Raw genomic sequence first — 19,416 nt, 5'->3', positions numbered from 1 at the left:
CTTCTGTTGATGAATGTTTGGGTTGTTTCAGTTTGGGGCTATTATGAATAAAACTGCTACAAACTTTCTTGTACAAGTCTTTGTGTGTGGACATGTGTTTTTACTTACCTTAGTAAATACCTAGGAATGAAATTGCTGGGTTATAGGGAGGTTTATTTTTAACTTTATAAGAAACTGCCACCAGAAATGTATGAGGTTTCCAGTTGTTCTACGACCTTACCAACATTAGTGTTGTCAGTCTTTTTACTTTTAGGCATTCTAGTGGCTGTGTGATATTTCATTAATTTGTATTTCACTGATGACTAATGATGTTGAATACCTTTTTATGTGCTTTTGAGTCATTAATTGTCTTAAGTCTTTTGCCCATTTCAAGTCTGTTCAAGTCTTTTGCACATTTTTGTTGCCTATATATTTTTTTTTTTATTATTAATGTTTAGGAGTTCTTTCTATATTGTGATAAAAGTCCTTTGCCAGATGCTTGCTTTGCAGATATTGTCTCCCAGTCTGTGTTTCCAGTGTTCGGACCTTCGGTAGTATATTTATTGTACTTTTTTTCAGATTAACAATTGGACCCATTACTTTGAGATTTTTCACCTGCATTCATTTAAGCATCAGTATGCAAATGCCCATATGCATTTAAGCATATTACTTGAAAATATCACTAACATGTTGTTTAGAAATAAATTTATCTTTGTGGACGTTCTATACAACATTGTAATTCTTTTTTCTTTGTGAGGAAGATTTGCCCTGAGCTAATATCTGTTGCCAATCCTCTTTTTTGCTTGAGGAAGATGGTTGCTGACCTAACATCTGTGCCAGTCTTCCTCTGTTTTATGTGGGATACCACCTCAGCATGGCTTGATGAGTGGTGCTAGGTCCATGCCCAGGATCTGAACCTGTGAACCCCAGGCCACCGAAGCAGAGCACACAAACTTAGCCACGATGCCACCGGGCCAACCCCTACAATGTTGTAATTTTTGCTTTAAGTAGTTGTCTTTTAAATAAAGAGAAGAAAATAAAAAATAATCTTTCATAATGATCCACATATTGATCATTTCTGGTATCCTTCATTTTTTCCTGTAGATCTGAGATTCATCTGGTGTCATTTCTTTTCAACCTGAAGAATTTCCTTTGGCATTTTATTAGTGCAGATCTGGTGATGAATTATCTCAGTTTTTGTTTACCTGAAAATATTTTTATTTTATTTTATCCTCATTAAAAAAAACTTTATTGAGATACAATATGCATATGATGACATTCATCTGTTTTAAATGTACAATTCAGTGATTTTTAATAATGTATTTACAGAATTGTACTGTCATTGCCACAGTCTAATTTTAGAACCTTGTGCGTATTAGCAGTCACTCCCTATTCTACTCCCCTCAAAACTAGGCAATTACAAATTTACTTGCTGTCTATAGAATTGCCTCACCTGGACGTTTCATGTAAATGGAATGATACAATTTTGGGGCTTTTGTCTTAGCATAATATTTTTGAGGTTCATTCATATTCTAACACGTATCAGTACCTCATTCATTTTTATTACTGAATTTGTATTCCATTGTATGGATATCCCACAATTTATTTGTCCGTTTATCAGTTGATGTATGGTGGACTGCTGCATTCCTTGGCTATTGAGAGTAAGATGAACATTTGTGTACGAGTTTTTGTGTAGATGTATGTTATCATTTCTCTTGGATGGATAGATAGAAGTAGAATTGCTGTCACCCTCACTTTTGAAAAATATTTTTGTTGGGTATAGAGTTTAGGATTGATTGATTTTTTTTTTTAAAGCACTTTAAAAATGTCCTTCCACTTCCTTCTGGCCTCCATTGTTTCTGATGAGAAGCCAGCTAGCATGTATATTGTTCTCCCACCCCTGTATGTAATGTGTTGATGTTTTTCCTAAAGTTGCTTCAAGTGTTTCTTTTTATCTCTGGTTTTCAGCAATTTGATTATGAAGATTTCCTTTTATTTATCCTCCTTGGAGTTTGCTGAGCATCCTGGATTTGTAATTAATATTTTTCACCAAATTTGGGAAATTATCAGCCATTATTTCTTCAAATATGTTTTCTCCCTTTTTCTGTCTTTTCTTCTGGGACCCAATTAGACAAATATTAGACCAATTACTAGTGTTTCTCAGCTCACTGAGGCTCTGTTCCTTTTTTTTTTTTCCAATTTAAAAAAAAATTCCTGCTTTCTAGATTGGATAATTTCTTTTGATCTTTCTTCAAGTTTACTGTCATTTTCTTCTACTATCTCTAATCTATTAAGCCCATCTAGCTAATTTTAATTTTCAAATACTGTGATTTTCAGTTCTAAAATTTACATTAAAAGTTTCTCTTTCTCTATTGAGATTCCATCAGTTCACTTATTTTGATCATGTTCCTTTAAGTCTTTGAATGTGTTTGTACTGGCTGCTTTAAAGTCCTTATCTGCTAATTTCAATATCTGAGTCATTTTGGGATCTCTTTCTATTGACTGCTTTTTTTTTTTGCTCCTTGAAAATAGATCACAATTTTTCTGCTTCTGTGAATGTCTACTAGTTTTTTTTTACTATATATTGGACATTGTGGGTGATACATTGTAGATACTCTGGGTTCATTTATCTTCATCTGAAGAATGTTACTTTTTATTCTGATAGGCAGTTAAAATACTGGCTGATCACTTTAGAATTATGGAGACCTGGTTTTACACTTTGTTAGGGTATGGAAATCCCAAGGTATTGTCTAATCTTCTCTGACTTGGTGGAACTCAGACTTCAAAATGTCTTGCAGTAGGCAGCAGCTGAAATCTCTGCTTAGTTATTTTAGCCTTCCAGCTATTTTTTTATGCTGAGTTCCTTGGAGTCTCCACCATGCATGTGCTGATCATGGGCTAGCTAGGTATTTAAAGAGAATTTATATTAAAGTGTTTGGGGCTCCCTACTGTGACTCACACCTCTCCAAGATTTCCCTCTTCATTTTCCAGCTGCTCTGGTAATCCTGAACTCCATCCTCTGATACCTTAACCAGATAGACTGGCTTTTTGCTCAAGTTTTAGCCATTTTATACCACAGGGGCTCACTTGACTGGGCGTGGGAGGTTAGGGTTGTGCAGGGGGAAAAGCTATATAAAAGTGGATCCTACTCCTTGTGTTGTCTTTCAAGGATCACATCCCCTCCAGTTTCTGTCTGCTTTTCAGCACTCTTCAGTGCTTTCAAATAGTGCTTTTTTCTTTCTTTCTGGAATTTAAGGTGAGGTCCCTGAATTACCTCATCTGAATATACTCTCTTTGTTTTGAAAATTCCCACAGTATGCTGTACCCTAAGTTCTTTATGCACATGATTTTTCTCCTTCTAGTTGTTTATTGCTGCATTACAGGCAACTCTAAAACTTAGTAGTTTAAAACAGCCATTTTATTATGCTTATGGTTTCTGTGGGTCAGGAATTTGGAAAGAGTACAGCCAAGATGACATATGTATTTGGGGCCTCACTGGGAAAGGCTTAAAGTCTGGGGATAACACTATAGCTGGAACAGCAATCACCTAGAAGTGTCTACTCACACATCTGGCAGTTGATGCTAGCTGCTAGCTCAGACTTCACCCGGAACTGTGGGCCAGAACTTCCGTACCTGGTCTCCTCACAGCACTGTGGCCTGGGATTATTTTATCTTATTTTATTGAGGTCCTAACAGTTAACAACATTGTGAAGTTTCAGTTGTACATTATTATTTGTCAGTCACCATATATTTGTGCCCCTTTACCCCTTATGTCCACCCCCCCAACCCCTTTCCCCTCTGGTAACCACCAATCTGTTCTCTTTGTCTGTGTATTTGTTTATCTTCCACATATGAGTAAAATCATATGGTGTTTGTCTTTCTCTGTCTGGCTTATTTTGCTTAATATAATACCCTCAAGTTCCATCAGTGTTGTTGCAAATGGAATTATTTTGTCATTTTTTTTAATGGCTGAATAGTATTCCATTGTGTGTGTGTGTGTGTGTGTGTGTGTGTGTGTATGTATATATATACCACATCTTCTTTATCTATTCATCGATCATTGGGCACTTGGGTTGCTTCCACGTCCTGGCTATTGTGAATAACGCTGAGATGAACATAGGGATGCATAAGTCTCTTTGAATTGTTGATTTCAAGTTCTTTGGATAAAATCCAGTAGTGGGATAGCTGGGTCATATGGTATTTCTATTTTAAGTTTTTTGAAAGATCTCCATACTGTTTTCCAAAGTGGCTGCACCAGTTTGCATTCCCACCAGCAGTGGATGAGGGTTCCCTTTTCTCCACATCCTCTCCAACATTTGTTGTTTTTTGTCTTGGTAATTATAGCCATTGTGATAGATGTAATGTGATACCTCATTGTAGTTTTGATTTGCATTTCCCTGATGTTTAGTGATGTTGAACATCTTTTCATGTGCCTGTTGGCCATCTGTATATCTTCTTTGCAAAAATGTCTGCTTGTATCCTCTGCCCATTTTTTTGATCGAATTGTTTGTTTTTTTGTTGTTGAGATGTATGAGTTCTTTATGTATTTTGGAGATTAACCACTTGTCAGATATATGATTTGCAAATATTTTCTCCCAGTTGGTGGGTTGTCTTTTTGTTTTGTTCATGGTTTCCTTTGCCTTGCAGAAGCTCTTTAGGCTGGTGAAGCCCTGTTTGTTTTTCTTTTGTTTCCCTTGCCTGAGTAGACATGGTATTTGAAAAGATCCTTCTAAGAATGATGTCAAAGAGTCTACTGCCTACATTTTCTTCTAGGAGTTTTATGGTTTCACATCTTACCTTCAAGTGTTTAATCCATTTTGAGTTAATCTTTCTGTATGGAGAAAGATAATGGTCTACTTTCATTCTTTTGCATGTGGCTGTTGAGTTTTCCCAACATCATTTATTGGAGAGACTTTCCTTTCTCCGTTGCGTGTTCTTAGCTCCTTTGTTAAAGATTAGCTGTCCATAGATGTGTGGTTTTATTTCTGGGCTTTCAGTTCTGTTCCATTGATCTGTGTGTCTGTTTTTGTACCAATACCATGCTGTTTTGATTATTGTAGCTTTGTAATATGTTTTGAAGTCAGGGATTGTGATGCCTCCAGCTTTCTTTTTTCTCAGGATTGCTTTGGCTATTTGGGGTCTTTTATTCCCTCATATGAATTTTAGGATTCTTGGTTCTATTTCTGTGAAGAACGTCGCTGGGATTCTGATTAGGATTGCACTGAATTGGTAGATTGCTTTAGATAGTATGGACATTTTAACTATGTTTATTTTTCCAATCCATGTACGTGGAATATCTTTCCTTTTGTTTATGTCATCATTGATTTCTTTCAATAATGTCTTAGAGTTTTCATTGTATAGGTCTTTTACCTCCTTGGTTAAATTTATTCCTGATATTTTATTCTTTTTGTTGCGATTGTAAATGGGATTGTATTCTTGAGTTCTCTTTCTGTTAGTTTGTCATTAGAGTATAGAAATGCAACTGATTTTTGTAAGTTGATTTTGTACCCTGCAGCTTTGCTGTAGTTGTTATTTCTAATAGTTTTCTGAAGGATTCTTTAGGGTTTTCTATATATAAAACCATGTCATCTGCAAACAACAAGAGTTTCACTTCTTCTTTGCCAATTTGGATACCTTTTACATCTTTTTCTTGCCTAATTGCTCTGGCCAAAACCTCCAGCACTATGTTGAATAACACTGGCCAGAGTGGGCATCCTTGTCTTGTTCCTGTTCTCAGAGGAATGGCTTTCAGTTTTTCCCTGTTGACTATAGTGTTGGCTATGGATTTGTCATATATGACCTTTATTATGTTAGGGTATTTCGATACCCATTTTATTGAGAGTTTTTATCATGAACAGATGTTGAATCTTGTCAAATGCTTTCTCTGCATCTATTGAGATGATCGTGTGGTTTTTATTCCTCATTTTGTTAATGTGGTATATCACATTGATTACTTTGCTGATGTTAAACCATCCCTGTATCCCTGGTATAAATCCCACTCGATCATGGTGTATGATCCTTTTAATGTATTGCTGTATTTGGTTTGCCAATATTTTGTTGAGGATTTTTATATCTATGTTCATCAGCGATATTGGCCTGTAATTTTCCTTCTTTGTGTTGTCCTTGTCTGACTTTGGGATCAGAGTGATGTTGGCCTCATAAATGTGTTAGGAAGAGTTCCATTTTCTTCAACTTTTTGGAATAGTTTGAGAAGGATAAGTCCTAAATCTTTGAATGTTTGGTAGAATTCTCCAGAGAAGCCATCTGGTCTTGGACTTTCATTTTTTTGGAGGTTTTTGATTATTGTTTCAGTCTCTTGTGATTTGTTTATTCATATTCTCTATGTCTTTTTGGCTCAGTTTGGGGGTGTAGTATGAGTGTAAGAATTTATTCCTTCTAGATTGTCCAGTTTGTTGGCATATAGTTTTTCATACTATTCTCTTATAATTCTTTGTATTTCTGTGGTATCTGTTGTAATTTCTTCTCTTTCATTTCTGATTTTATTTATTTGTGCCTTCTCTCTTTTTTTCTTAGTGAGCCTGGCTAAGGGTTTGTCAATTTTGTTGATTTCTCAAAGAACCAGCTCTTAGTTTTGCATTGATCCTGTCTACTCTTTTTTTGGTTTCAATTTCATTTATTTCTGCTCTTACTTTTATTATTTCCCTCCTTCTGCTGACTTTGGGCTTTGTTTGTTCTTCTTTTCTAGTTCTCTTAGGTGTAGTTTAAGATTGTTTATTTGAGATTTTTCTTGTTTGTTAAGGTCGGCCTGTATTGCTCTGAATTTCCCTCTTAGGACTGCTTTTGTTGCATTCCATATGAGTTGGTGTGGTGTGTTTTCATTTTCATTTGTCTCCAGATATTTTTTTTATTTCTCCTTTAATTTCTTCAGCAATCCATTGGTTGTTCAGTAGCATGTTGTTTAGCCTCCACATATTTGTTGCTTTCACAGCTCTTTTCTTTTGTTTTTGTGTTTTGGTTTTTTTTGAGGAAGATTAGCCCTGAGCTAACATCTGCTGCCAATCCTCCTCTTTTTTTGCTGAGGAAGATTGACCCTGAGCTCACATCCATGCCCATCTTCCTCTACTTTATATGTGGGATGCCTACCACAGCATGGCTTCCCAACAGGTGCCATGTCTGCATCCGGGATCCAAACCTGTGAACCCCAGGCTGCTGAAATGGAACATGCGAACTTAACTGCTGTGCCACCAAGCCGGTCCCTCCCAGCTCTTTTCTTGTAGTTGATTTTTAGTTTCATAGCATTATGGTTGGAAATGATGCTTGATGTGATTTCAGTCTTATTAAATTTATTGAGGCTTGCTTTGTTTCCCAACACACGGTCTGTCTTTGAGAATGTTTCATGTGCACTTGAGAAGAATATGTATTCTGCTGCTTTTGGATGGAGTGTTCTGTATATATATATTAAGTCTGTCTGGTCTAATCTTTTGTTTAGTTCCACTATTTCCTTGTGGACTTTCTGTTTGGATGATCTATCCATTGATGTAAGTGAGGTGTTAAGGTCCCCTACTATAATCATGTTGCTATTAATATCTCCTTTTAGGTTAATTAATAGTTGCTATATGTACTTTGATGCTCCTGTGTTAGGTGCATATATATTTATAAGTGTTATGTCCTCTTGGTGGAGTGTCCCTTTTATCATTATATATTGACCATCTTTATCTCTCATTGCCTTTTTTGTCCTGAGGGCTTCTTTGTTTGGTATAAGTATGGCAACACCTGCTTTCTTTTGTTTGCCATTAGCTTGGAGTATTGTTTTCCATCCCTTCACTCTGAGCCTGTGTTTGTCTTTAGAGCTGAGGTGTGTTTCCTGGAGGCAGCGTATTATTGGGTCTTGTTTTTTAATCCATCCACTCACTCTGTGTCTTTTTATTGGAGAATTCAATCTATTTGCATTTAGAGTGATTATTGATATATGAGGGCTTAATGCTGCCATTTTATCACTTGTTTTCTGGTTGTTCTGTGTTTCCCTTGTTTGTTGTCCCATGTGTTTCAGACTGCCAGTTCAGTTTGGTGGCTCTCTGTGATGGTTTTCTCAGTTTTCTCTTTATTTGTAATTTGTGTCTCTGTTGTGATTTTTGTTTTGTGGTTACCATGAGGTTTTTATAAAAGATCTTGTAGATGAGATAGTCCATTTTCTGATAGCCTCTTATTTCCTGAGTCTAAGCACGTTCCATCTCTTTCCTCTTCTCCATCTAAGTTATTGTTGTCACAACTTTTTCTGTTTTGTGTTGTGAGTTTGTGGTTAAAATGAAGTGATTATATTTGTTCTTGATGTTTTCCTTCCTTTTATCTTTAATGTTATAGTCAAGTGTTTGCTAATCTGTTCTGATAGAGAGTTGCAATTTTCTGGTTTTGTCTGCCTGTTTATCTCCCTGCTCAAGGCTGTGTAAAACCTTTCTTTTCTTTTCAGGTATGAAGACCTTCTTGATCATTTCTTGTTGGGGGCTCTTGTGGTAATGAACTCCCTCAGCTTTTGTTTTTCTGGGACAGTTTTTATTTCTCCATCATGTCAGAAGGATATTTTCGCTGGATAGAGTATTGGCTGTAGGTTTTTGTCTTTCAGAATTTTGAATATATCATTCCACTCTCTCCTACCCTGTAAGGTTTCTGCTGAGAAATGCACTGAAAGTCTGATAGGGATTCGTTATATGTTATTTTCTTCTGCCTTGCTGCCCTTAATATTTTTTCTCTGTCAGTTACTTTTGCTAGTTTTACTAATATGTGCCTTGGAGAAGATCTTTTTGCGTTGATGTAATTAGGAGTTATATTAGCTTCTTTTCTTTTTTCTTTTTTAAAGGTTGGCACCGGAGCTTTTTCTGTTGCCAGTCTTCTTCTTCTGTTTTTGTTTTTTTTTTTTGAGGAAGATTACCCCTGAACTAACATCTGCTGCCTATCCTCTTCTTTTTGCTGAGGAAGACTGGCCCTGAGCTAGCATCCATGCCCATCTTCCTCTACCCTACATGTGGGATGCCTGCCACAGCATGGCTTGATGAGCGGTGTGTAGTTCCACACCTGGGATCAAAAAGGGTGAACCCTGGGCCACCAATGTGGAACATGGGAGTTTAACTGCTGTGCCACCTGCCTGGCCCCAGTCGTTTTTTTTTCTTCTTCTTCTTCTTTTTCTCCCCAAAGCCACCCAGTATGTAGTTGTATATTCTAGTTGTAGGTCATTGTGGTTGTGCTATGTGGGACACCACCTCAGCATGGCTTGATGAGTGGTACGATGTCTGCTCCCAGGATCCAAACTGGCGAAACCCTGGGGTGCTGAAGCGGAGTGCACAAACTTAACCATTTGGCTGCAGGGCCTGCCCCCATATTAGCTTCTTTTACTTGTCATTCCAGCTCCTTCCCCAGGTTTGGGAGGTTCTCAGCTATTATTTCTTTGAACAAGCTCTCTGCTCCTTTCTTCCTCTCTTCTCCCTCTGGAATACCTATAATCCTTATGTTGCATTTCCTAATTGAGTTGGATATTTCTCAGGGAATTTCTTCATTTCTTTTTAGTCAGTTCTCTCTCCTCCTTCATCTGAAGCATTTCTATATTTCTATCCTCTTAATTGGCAATTCTGTCCTCCATATCTGCTCTGTTATTTAAGGATTCCAGGTTTTTCTTTATCTCACTCATTGTGTTTATCATCTCCAACATTTCTGATTGTTTTTTCTTTATAGTTTCAATCTCTTGTGAGCAACTTCTGTTCATTAATTTTATTTCTGATTTCATTGAAAGGTGTTTTTGAGTTCTATTGTAAGTCATTGAGTTTTTTATGATAGCTGTTTTGAATTCTCTGTCATTTAGAATGTAAATTTTTGTGCCTTCAGGATTGATTACTGGGTGTTTGTCTTTTTCCTTTTCGTCTGGAGTATTAATATACCTCTTCGTAGTATTTTATGGGGTGGATTTGTGTCTTCACATAGTGATAGTATTTGATTGCAGATTCCACCTGCCACTACTCAGTGGGGCAGGAGCAGTGTATTCTGAGCCTACCTTGATCCCTGTTAGCTCTGCCTGTTCAAGCCTGGGCTATTCCATGGGACCACAGTGGCACTGTGGGCTCTCCCACTGGATGAGAAAGCAATCATGAAGGGGCTCAGGGCTGCCACTGCCTGCTCCCACAGTCCTGCCAAGATGTGCTTCCCCCTTTGGGGCTGCAGCTGTACTGTGGGCGTTTGTGGCAGCCGGGAACTCATTTGCCTGGGTGTGCAGATCCGCTGCTTCTCCTCCTAGGTCATACCGGCTGTTGTGCTTGGTGGGCAGGGCCTCTGGGCTCTCCCACTGGACAGGAAAGTGATCATGTGGGCGTTTAGGGCTATTGTCACCTGTTCCTGCAGTTGCACCGAGTCATGCTCCCACCCTTGGGGCCACAGTGGTGCTATGGGTGCTCCAGCTGGGAGAGCCATCACACATGTGCACAGGGCTGCTGGGCGGGGGGGCTGGAGAGTGCCCACCTCTCTCCACCACCTCCCTGGGCGTAGTCCATCCACCTTCAGATGTATAGCTGCATGGGTCTCTCAGGCGTCCTGTTGTGCTGTTTGGGTATCCTCCATCGATCAATGAATGTCCTTTTAGTTGTAGTTCAAAGGGGGAGAGAGAAAGGATACAGCTCACTCCACCATGTTGTTGACGTCACTGCCTGGCCTTGGAATTTTTACATAGCAACTCAGGACTCTAGTGTTAATGTTCTACAGAACCAGCTACACGCTGCATTGCCTTTTATGATCTAGTCTCAGAAAATGGCAGAAGTTACATAGTAGCACTTCCTCTACTCTGTTGGTCAACCAGTCTTTATTGTTGGCTCAAATTCAAGGGGAGAGCCACCTCTCAATATGAGAAGTGTCAAAGAATTTGCAGGCATGTTTTAAACCACCATGCTCATTTAGCACATAGTAAGCTCCCCCTTGTGTCTGAACACAGTCCTTTGTACATTTCAGTAGGTATTCATTGAATTATTGAGTTTTTCTTCTTAAATATAAATAGATTTGGACGTAAAGTAAATTTGTGTTTAAAACTTTAAGAAACGAGTAAGATATTTCACTTCTCAAAAACATTTTCTTAGACTGATTATATTTTGTCTTTTTATTTGTAGAATACAGTATTTAATGAAAACCCATGCTTAACAGGTGAAAATGGCAGGTTTCCTTGATAATTTCCGTTGGCCAGAATGTGAATGTATTGACTGGAGTGAGAGAAGAAATGCTGTGGCTTCTGTTGTAGCAGGTATATTGGTAAGTGAAAAGGCCTGGGTGGTGACATTTATGCCTCATCTTTTGTCCTGAAAATTAATGTTGATTCCTTAGAACTTTGAATACCCTTCCAGAACTGTGTATTTCACTGTTGTTTTGTATAAGTAATGATCAGAGTTCTAGATACTATTACTGAACAAATCATGGAAGGCCCTTAGTTCATTTGACTTTGTAAATTTGTTAATATCTTTCCTTCGGTTCCAGTGATAATACAATTATTGTAGTCAATAGCATTTGCAAGTTAATGATGCAGTATGTATAAGTCCTCTAAGATCCTCAAAGGCTCAGAATTTGATGTAACCAAATATTGTTGTGACTCATTAAAGTTCAGGGTGTGTAGACAGCAGTCATGACCGTAGGCTGCATTAGAACCGCAGCCCTGCATGGCGCTAGGGAAGGCGTGCTCTCCATCTCCATTTCCCCAGCTGCAGCACTTGGGGGAGGTGAGAGGAAGAAATTCATGGAGGAAAGTGTTGCTTAATTCTCTTCCCAATTTTTTTTTTTACTTTTTGTTATTGAAAATGTCAAGCATATGAAAGGGGTACAGGGGCACATATATATGGTGACGGATAAAAACTGGACTGTTGGTGGTAAAAATGTCAAGCATTTAAACAAAAATAGAAGGGTATAAAGAGGCCCTCTCCCCTCTTGCCCCATGTGCTTATCATCCAGCATCAAAAAAAATCAAATCACGACCAATCTTGCTTTAGTTTTCCGTCATGCACTCTCTGCCACCACTGTGTTTGTTTGTTTGTTTGTTTGTTTGTTTGGTGAGGAAGATTGACCCTGAGCTAACATCTCTGCCAATCTTCCTCCATTTTGTATGTGGGATGCCACCACAGCATGGCTTGATGAGCGGTGTGTAGGTCCATGCCCAGGATCCACATCCATGAACCCTAGGCCACCAAAGTGGAATGCGCAAACTCAACTACCGTGCTACTCAGCTGGCCCCCTCACTGCATTTTTTGAAGCAAGTTCAGTATCTATTTTAAAAACTTAAAAAATTCATTAAAAAAATTCATCTCTTTCAGTGTGCAGTTCTATACCTGAAGTCCAAGAGGAAAAAATAAATAAAGCAGAGAAGAAACTAAAGATAATTGTGAAGCTGTCTGCATGCAGAATTCTTTTAGATGTTTCTAAGTTTTTCTTGCTGTTTTTTAAAAAATTTTTTTTATCATGGTCTAAACAGTTTATAACATTGTGAAATTTCAGTTGTACATTAATATTTGTCAAACACCATATAAATGTGCCCCTGCACCCCTTGTGCCCACCCTCCCCCCTTTCCCTGTGGTAATCACTAAATTATTCTCTTTGCCCATAAGTTTATTTATATTCCACATATGAATGAAATCATACAGTGTTTGTCTTTCTCTGTCTGGCTTATCTTGCTTAACATGATGCCCTCAGGGACCATCCATGTGGTTGTGAATGGGACGATTATGTCTTTTTTATGGCTGAGTAGTATTCCATTGTATATATATGCCACATCTTCTTTATCCATTCATCATTTGTTGGGCACTTGGGTTGCTCCCACGTCTTGGCTATTGTGAATAATGCTGCAGTGAACATAGGGATGCATAAGTCTCTTTGAATTGTTGTTTTCAAGTTCTTTGGATAAATACCGAGTAGTGGGATAGCTGGGTCATATGGTATTTCTATTTTAAGTTTTTTGAGAAATCTCCATACTGTTTTCCAAAGTGGCTGCACCAGTTTGCATTCCCACCAGCAGTGGATGAGGGTTCCCTTTTCTCCACATGCTCTCCAACATTTATTATTTTTTGTCTTGTTGATTATAGCCATTCTAACAGGTGTAAGATGATATCTAAGTGTAGTTTTGATTTGCATCTCCCTGATGGTTAGTGATGTTGAGCATCTTTTCATGTACCTATTGGCCATCTGTATACCTTCTTTGGAAAAATGTCTGTTCGTATCCTCTCCCCACTTTTGATTAGGTTTCTTTTTTTTTTTGTAATTCAGTTGTGTGAGCTCTTTATATATTATGGAAATTAACCACTTTTTGGATATATGATTTGCAAATATTTTCTCCCAGTTGGTGGGTTATTTTTTCATTTTGATCTTGGTTTCCTTTGTCTTGCAGAAGCTCTTTAGTCTAATGAAGTCTCACTTGCTTATTTTTTCTTTTGTTTCCCTTGTCTGAGTGGAAATCATATTTGTAAAGATCCTTTGAAGGCTGATGTCAAAGAATGTACTGCCTGTATTTTCCTCCAGAAGTTTTATGGTTTATGGTCTTACCTTCAAATCTTTGATCCATTTTGAGTCTATTTTTGTGTATAGAGAAAGATAATGGTCTACATTCATCCTTTTCATGTGGCTGTCCAGTTTTCCCAGCACCATTTATTGAAGAGGCTTTCCTTTCTCCGTTGTATGTTCTTGGCTCCTTTCTCAAAGATTAGTTGTCTGTATATGTGTGGTTTTATTTCTGGGCTTTCAGTTCTGTTCCATTGATCTGTGTGTCTGTTTTTATACCAATACCATGCTGTTTTGATTACTGTAGCTTTGTAATATGTTTTGAAGTTAGGGATTGTGATGCCTCCAGCTTTGTTCTTGTTTCTCAGGATTTTTTTGGCTATTCAGGGTCTTTGGTTGCCCTTTATGAATTTTAAGATTCTTTGTTCTACTTCTGTGAAGAATGTCATTGGGATTCTGATTGGGATTGATTTGAATCTGTAGATTGCTTTAGGTAATATGGCCATTTTAGCTATGTTTATTTTTTCAATACATGTACATTGAATATATTTCCATTTCTTTATGTCATTATCAATTTCTTTCAGTAATGTCCTATGGTTTTCCTTGTATAGGTCTTTCACCTCCTTGGTTAAATTTATTCCTACATATTTATTTTTTTTGTTGTGATTGTAAATGGGGTTGTATTCTTGAGTTCTCTTTCTATTAGTTTGTTATTAGAGTATAGAAATGCCAGTGATTTTTGTATGTTCACTTTGAATCCTGCAACTTTGCTGTAGTTGTCGATTATTTCTAATAGTTTTCTGATGGATTCTTTAGCATTTTCTGTATATAAAATCATATCATCTGCAAAGAGTGAGAGTTTCACTTCTTCAGTGCCTGTCTGGATTCCTTTGATTTCTTTTTCCTGCCTAATTGCTCTGGCCAAAACCTCTAGTACTATGTTGAATAACAGTGGTGAGAGTGGGCACCCTTGTCTTGTTCCTGTTCTCAGCGGGATGGCTTTCAGTTTTTCCCCACTGAGTGAGATGTTGGCAGTGGGTTTGTCATATATGACCTTTATTATTTTTGAGGTATTCTTCTTCTATACCCATTTTATTGAGAGTTTTTATCATGAACGATGTTGGATCTTGTCAAGTGCTTTATCTGCATCTATAGAGATGATCATGTGTTTTTCATTCCTCCTTTTGTTAATATGGTGTCTCACATTGACTGATTTGTGGATTTTGAACCATTCCTATGTCCCTGGTATGAATCTCACTTGATCATGGCATATGATCTTTTTAATGTATTGCTGTATTTGGTTTGCCAATATTTTGTTGAGGATTTTTGCATCTATGTTCATCAGCAATAGTGGCCTGTAATTTTCCTTCTTTATGTTATACTTGTCTGGTTTTGGGATCAGGGTGATGTTGGCCTCGTAGAATGTGTTAGGAATATTTCTGTCTTCCTCAATTTTTGGAATAGTTTGAGAAGAATAAGTAATAAATTGTCTTTGAATGTTTGGTGGAATTCTCCAGAGAAGCCATCTGGTCCTGGACTTTTACTTTTGGGGAGGTTTTTTGTTACTGTTTCAATGTCTTTACTTGTGATTGTCCTATTCAGATTCTCTGTTTCTTCTTTTTTCAGTTTTGGAAGGTTGTAAGAGTCTAAGAATTTATCCATTTCTTCTAGATTGTCAAGTTTGTTCATGTATAGTTTTTCATAATATTCTCTTATAATCTTTTGTATTTGTGTAGTATCCATTGTAATTGCTCCTCTTTCATTTCTAATTTTATTTATTTGAGCCTTCTCTTTTTTCTTTGTGAGTCTGGCTAAGGGTTTGTCAGTTTTGTTTATCCTCTCAAAGAACCAGCTCCTTGTTTCATTGATTCTTTTTACAGTCTTTTTTGTTTCAATTTCATTTATTTCTGCTCTTATTTTTATTATTCCCCTCCTGCTGACTTTGGGCTTTGTTTGTTCTTCTTTTTCTAATTCTGTTAGGTGCAGTTTAAGATTGTTTATTTGAGCTTTTTCTTGTTTGTTAATGTGAGCCTGTATTGCTATAAATTTCCCTCTTAGGACTGCTTTTACTGCATCCCGTAAGAGTTTGTATGGTGTGTTTTCATTCTCATTTGTCTCCAAATATTTTTTGATTTTTCCCTTTATTTCTTTGATGACCCATTGGTTGTTCAGTAGCTTGTTTAGTCTCCACATTTTCGTTCCTTTTCAAGCTTTTTTCTTATAGTTGATTTCTAGTTTCATGGCATTATGGTCAGAAAAGATAGTAGATATGATTTCAATCTTCTTAAATTTATTGAGGTTTGTCTTGTTTCCCAATATATGGTCTGTCCTTGAGAATGTTCCATGTGCACTTGAGAAGAATGTATATTCTGCTGTTTTTGGATGGAGTGCTCTATATATGTCTGTTAAGTTCATCTGGTCTAGTATTTTGTTTTAATTCCACTATCTCCTTGTTGATGTTTTACCTGGATGATCTATCCATTGGTGTCAGTGGGGTTTTGAGGTCCCCTACTATTACTGTGTTGTCATTGATATCTCCTTTTAGGTTTGTTAATAGTTGCTTTATGTACTTTGGTGCTCTGTGTTGGGTGCATACATTTTATAAGTGCTATGTCTTCTTGGTGGAGAGTCCCTTTTATCATTACATCCTGCCCCTTTATGTCTCCCCTTACCAGTTTTATCTTGAAGTCTACTTTGTCTGATATGAGTATCCTTGTATGCACTTAATTTGTCTATGAAATTCTTTAGCAGCTTTTCTACTTTAAGTCTATTCAGCTTAGTTTACATAGAGACGTTATATTTTACAAATTTGTGTTCAGTCAGTTATACAATATGTAACCAAATTACCTAATTAAAACTATAGCATGTTTAAATGGTTTTGGAGATGTGACAGCTGACTCTTGGTAAGCATAGAGCTCATTTGTGGAGGCAGAAGTGCTTGGGCATATTAAAAAGGAATATTGGCAGAGAGAATGAAACACGTCAGGTAATCAGGGAGCTGGTTAGTGGAGGTTAGTTCAGAGAGCTTCAGTTGAACATAATTATTGTGGATGACAGAAACAGATCATCCATTCCCAGATAATAAATTTTTCGTCTTGCACTGAGAGCAGAACTTCAGAATCTTACACAGATTTGATTAGCTTCACCTTATATGCTGTAAAGAATAAGTCAACAAGGGATTCTTATTTTTTATATTTTAACATGCGAAACTCAAAGTAAAAATATTTTATGTTTCATTTGTGATCTGTAGAAAAAGAGGGATGTTAAAGAGCAGGCGTCATGCTCAGCCAGAGTATTAGTGTTATTTTAATGACTTGGACTCCTTCTCAAGTTTTTTACAGGTTGGTGGATAATGATTGACGCAGCCGTGGTGTATCCTAAGCCAGAACAGTTGAACCATGCCTTTCACACATGTGGTGTATTTTCCACATTGGCTTTCTTCATGTAAGTATGAAGGTAATTCTCAATTCAAGATTATTTTTGTAAAAACATGTTTTCCTTTAAGTTTAATGCTATTTAGAATAACTTTTTAATTTAGTATATGGATTCCTCTTTAAAGATTGGCACTTGAGCTAACAACTACTACCAATCTTCTTCTTTTTTTTTTTTTCAGCTTTTTCTCCCCAGATCTCCCCAGTACGTAGTTGTATATTTTAGTTGTGGGTCCTTCTAGTTGTGGCATGTGGGATGCCACCTCAGCATGGCCTTGTGAGTGGTGCCAGGTCTGTGCCCAGGATTCGAACCGGCAAAACTCTGGGCTGCTGAAGTGGAGTGCACCAGCTTAACCACTTGGCCACACGGCTGGCCCCTGGATTCTTCTTTAACATTATAAATATATATATTTCCATTTTACTAAGATTTTTATCAAGAATGAGTGTTGAATTTAGTCATATATCTTTTTAGCATCTATAAAAATTATGATTTTTCTCCTTATATTTGTTAAACTAGTTGATCACTATATTTTATCAGTCTCAAGATTATTTTTGATATTTTAATATATCTGAATATGAGGGTGCTGCTTATAGTCAATGGTATCTTAAAATTACAATTGATAATATCTTTTCTTTCTTGGCAGTGTAAAAAATAACGGTACATCTTAAAAATCAGTGGCATCTTAGATTTAATGGGATATATTACATTTCTAGCTTTTTTTATTAGTGAATCATCCTTGAGTATTGTAATACACTCAGCTTTCACTGTGGAGTATTATTGTTCTTAATGTGTTGCTTGACTGCCAGTATTTGGAGGGCAGGCAGGATTGGCCTCAAATGAGATTGATCTGTGGCTTTTCTTTTTTATTAAATCATTTTCAGATTTATCTGTTATCTCACTTCATAAAAGAGTTTGGAAGCTTTTTATGGATGTCTTTTAATAATTTTTAAAAATAAGTTAAACAGTAAGATTATATAATTTCCTTATACTGTCAGGAGTTTTAAAAAAGATTCAATTGTAAAAGATGGAACTACTGATATCCATTCAGGATGCTAAGAAAAGGCAATTCCTGCTACAAATGCACTGTGCTCTAACAAAAATGGAAAGAGAAGCAAAATAAAGTGGGTCTGTTTATTGTATGTAGAGCACATGTTCTCTGAGTTTGAGAAATGGATCAGAGAAAATCACTTGACTTTTAGTACAAAGAGAAACTTTTTAGCTCTTGATTGTGATGAGAACCTTAAAATGGGATAACTCACACTGAGTCATTCATGCATGAATGTAAGAGGCAAAGGAATCAGAAAATTGGCCCGTCTTTCATAATCTCTGGAGCCAAGGGATAGTAATCTTAAAATTGTGTGTTTTCTTGGTGTACTTTAGGACAGTAAGACTAATGTAACATTTCTATCCACTAGGATATTTGTTAAGTTAAAAGATATGTTCAGTTATTCATATACTGACCTTAGCTAGAAAATGTTTTCCTTCTCAATGATATGTAAGTATCTGTGAATATTTTAGCAGCATGAAAGCTTATTAGGTAATTTTGTATTGTTCTAGGATAAATGCTGTGTCCAACGCTCAGGTGAGAGGTGACAGCTATGAAAGCGGCTGTCTAGGAAGAACAGGTAAAGGCACTTTGAGTTGTGAATGTATATGCTGGCTAAAGGGATTTATCAGCAGAAAAAGCAAAGTGTCTAGCGAGTCTTTATTTAGGACTGATAGTGATTATATAGAAATTTTTTTTAACTTAAAAAAAGTTATAGTGTTATTTAAATTCTTAAGACAGTTAAAGTTACTACCAGAAGTTACTATTTTTGTCATGTTATACTGCCCATAGTATATAGATACAACGTTACTGTTCAGAATCAGTGGATCTTGGACTCCAGATTACTCGTCTAGTGCTGATGATGGATTTATTCTCATCCTAAATGTTGACCAATAATAATAGTTACGAGATGGCTGACCATGATTACTAACAGCAAAGTGTGGACAATTAGGAAGTCAAACCTAGGACTACAGTGTTTTTCACATTCTGTTCTGGTCACCTGAGTAACTGCCCGCAGACTGCAACAAAATTGTTCAGAAGAAACACGCTGCCTGTCTATGTATAAAGTCTTTGTTTGGAATTTGAATTCTTTTGAATTGTCTTCCAGTGGTATTTTTCTTTTAGTCAGGTTATAACACATTCTTTTAGAATCCAGGGGGTTGTTTTCAGTGGAATTTCCATGCTCTATGTAAAAAGCACAGGCCTAGAAATCCTGTTTCTAACGTTTAAGGACTGGGGAGGGCGATTTGTGGTTTTGGTCAGACATTTGGAGTAGGTGGGAGAGGAATTTTGAAGGCTGATTAAGAATAATAGCAAATACTTGTAGAATACTTAGTGTGTACCAAAGACTGTTCTGAATGCTTTACACATATTAACTCATTTAATTGTCACTATAGTCCTGTGAGGTAAGTGCTCTTATTGTCCTCACGTTTACATGAGGGAACTAAGGCACGGAGAGCTTAATTAACTTGTCCAAAGTCACAAAGCAAGTAAGT

At 36.9% G+C, this 19,416-nt stretch overlaps 1 protein-coding gene across 16 annotated transcripts in view; it reads left to right on the top strand.

The window, feature by feature from the left end:
- TMEM50B (transmembrane protein 50B) overlaps positions 1-19,416 on the top strand; it is a 50,485-nt gene that overhangs the window by 19,714 nt on the left and 11,355 nt on the right. For 10 of the 16 annotated variants that reach the window (XM_070597690.1, XM_070597692.1, XM_070597694.1 and 7 more), the window contains 3 exons: positions 11,079-11,217; positions 16,775-16,887; positions 18,433-18,500. In XM_070597690.1, coding sequence (XP_070453791.1) covers positions 11,119-11,217; positions 16,775-16,887; positions 18,433-18,500 — 280 coding nt within the window. In that variant the 5' untranslated portion in view covers positions 11,079-11,118. The remainder of the gene's footprint in view (positions 1-11,078; positions 11,218-16,774; positions 16,888-18,432; positions 18,501-19,416) is intronic. The other 6 variants (XM_070597699.1, XM_070597687.1, XM_070597702.1 and 3 more) reach the window with 1 other exon arrangement.

This window comes from Equus przewalskii, chromosome 27, assembly GCF_037783145.1.
Source record: "Equus przewalskii isolate Varuska chromosome 27, EquPr2, whole genome shotgun sequence".
Classification (NCBI taxonomy): Eukaryota; Metazoa; Chordata; class Mammalia; order Perissodactyla; family Equidae; genus Equus; species Equus przewalskii.
Note: the sequence above shows the minus strand (reverse complement) of the source record. Positions and strands in the feature narration are given on the sequence as shown.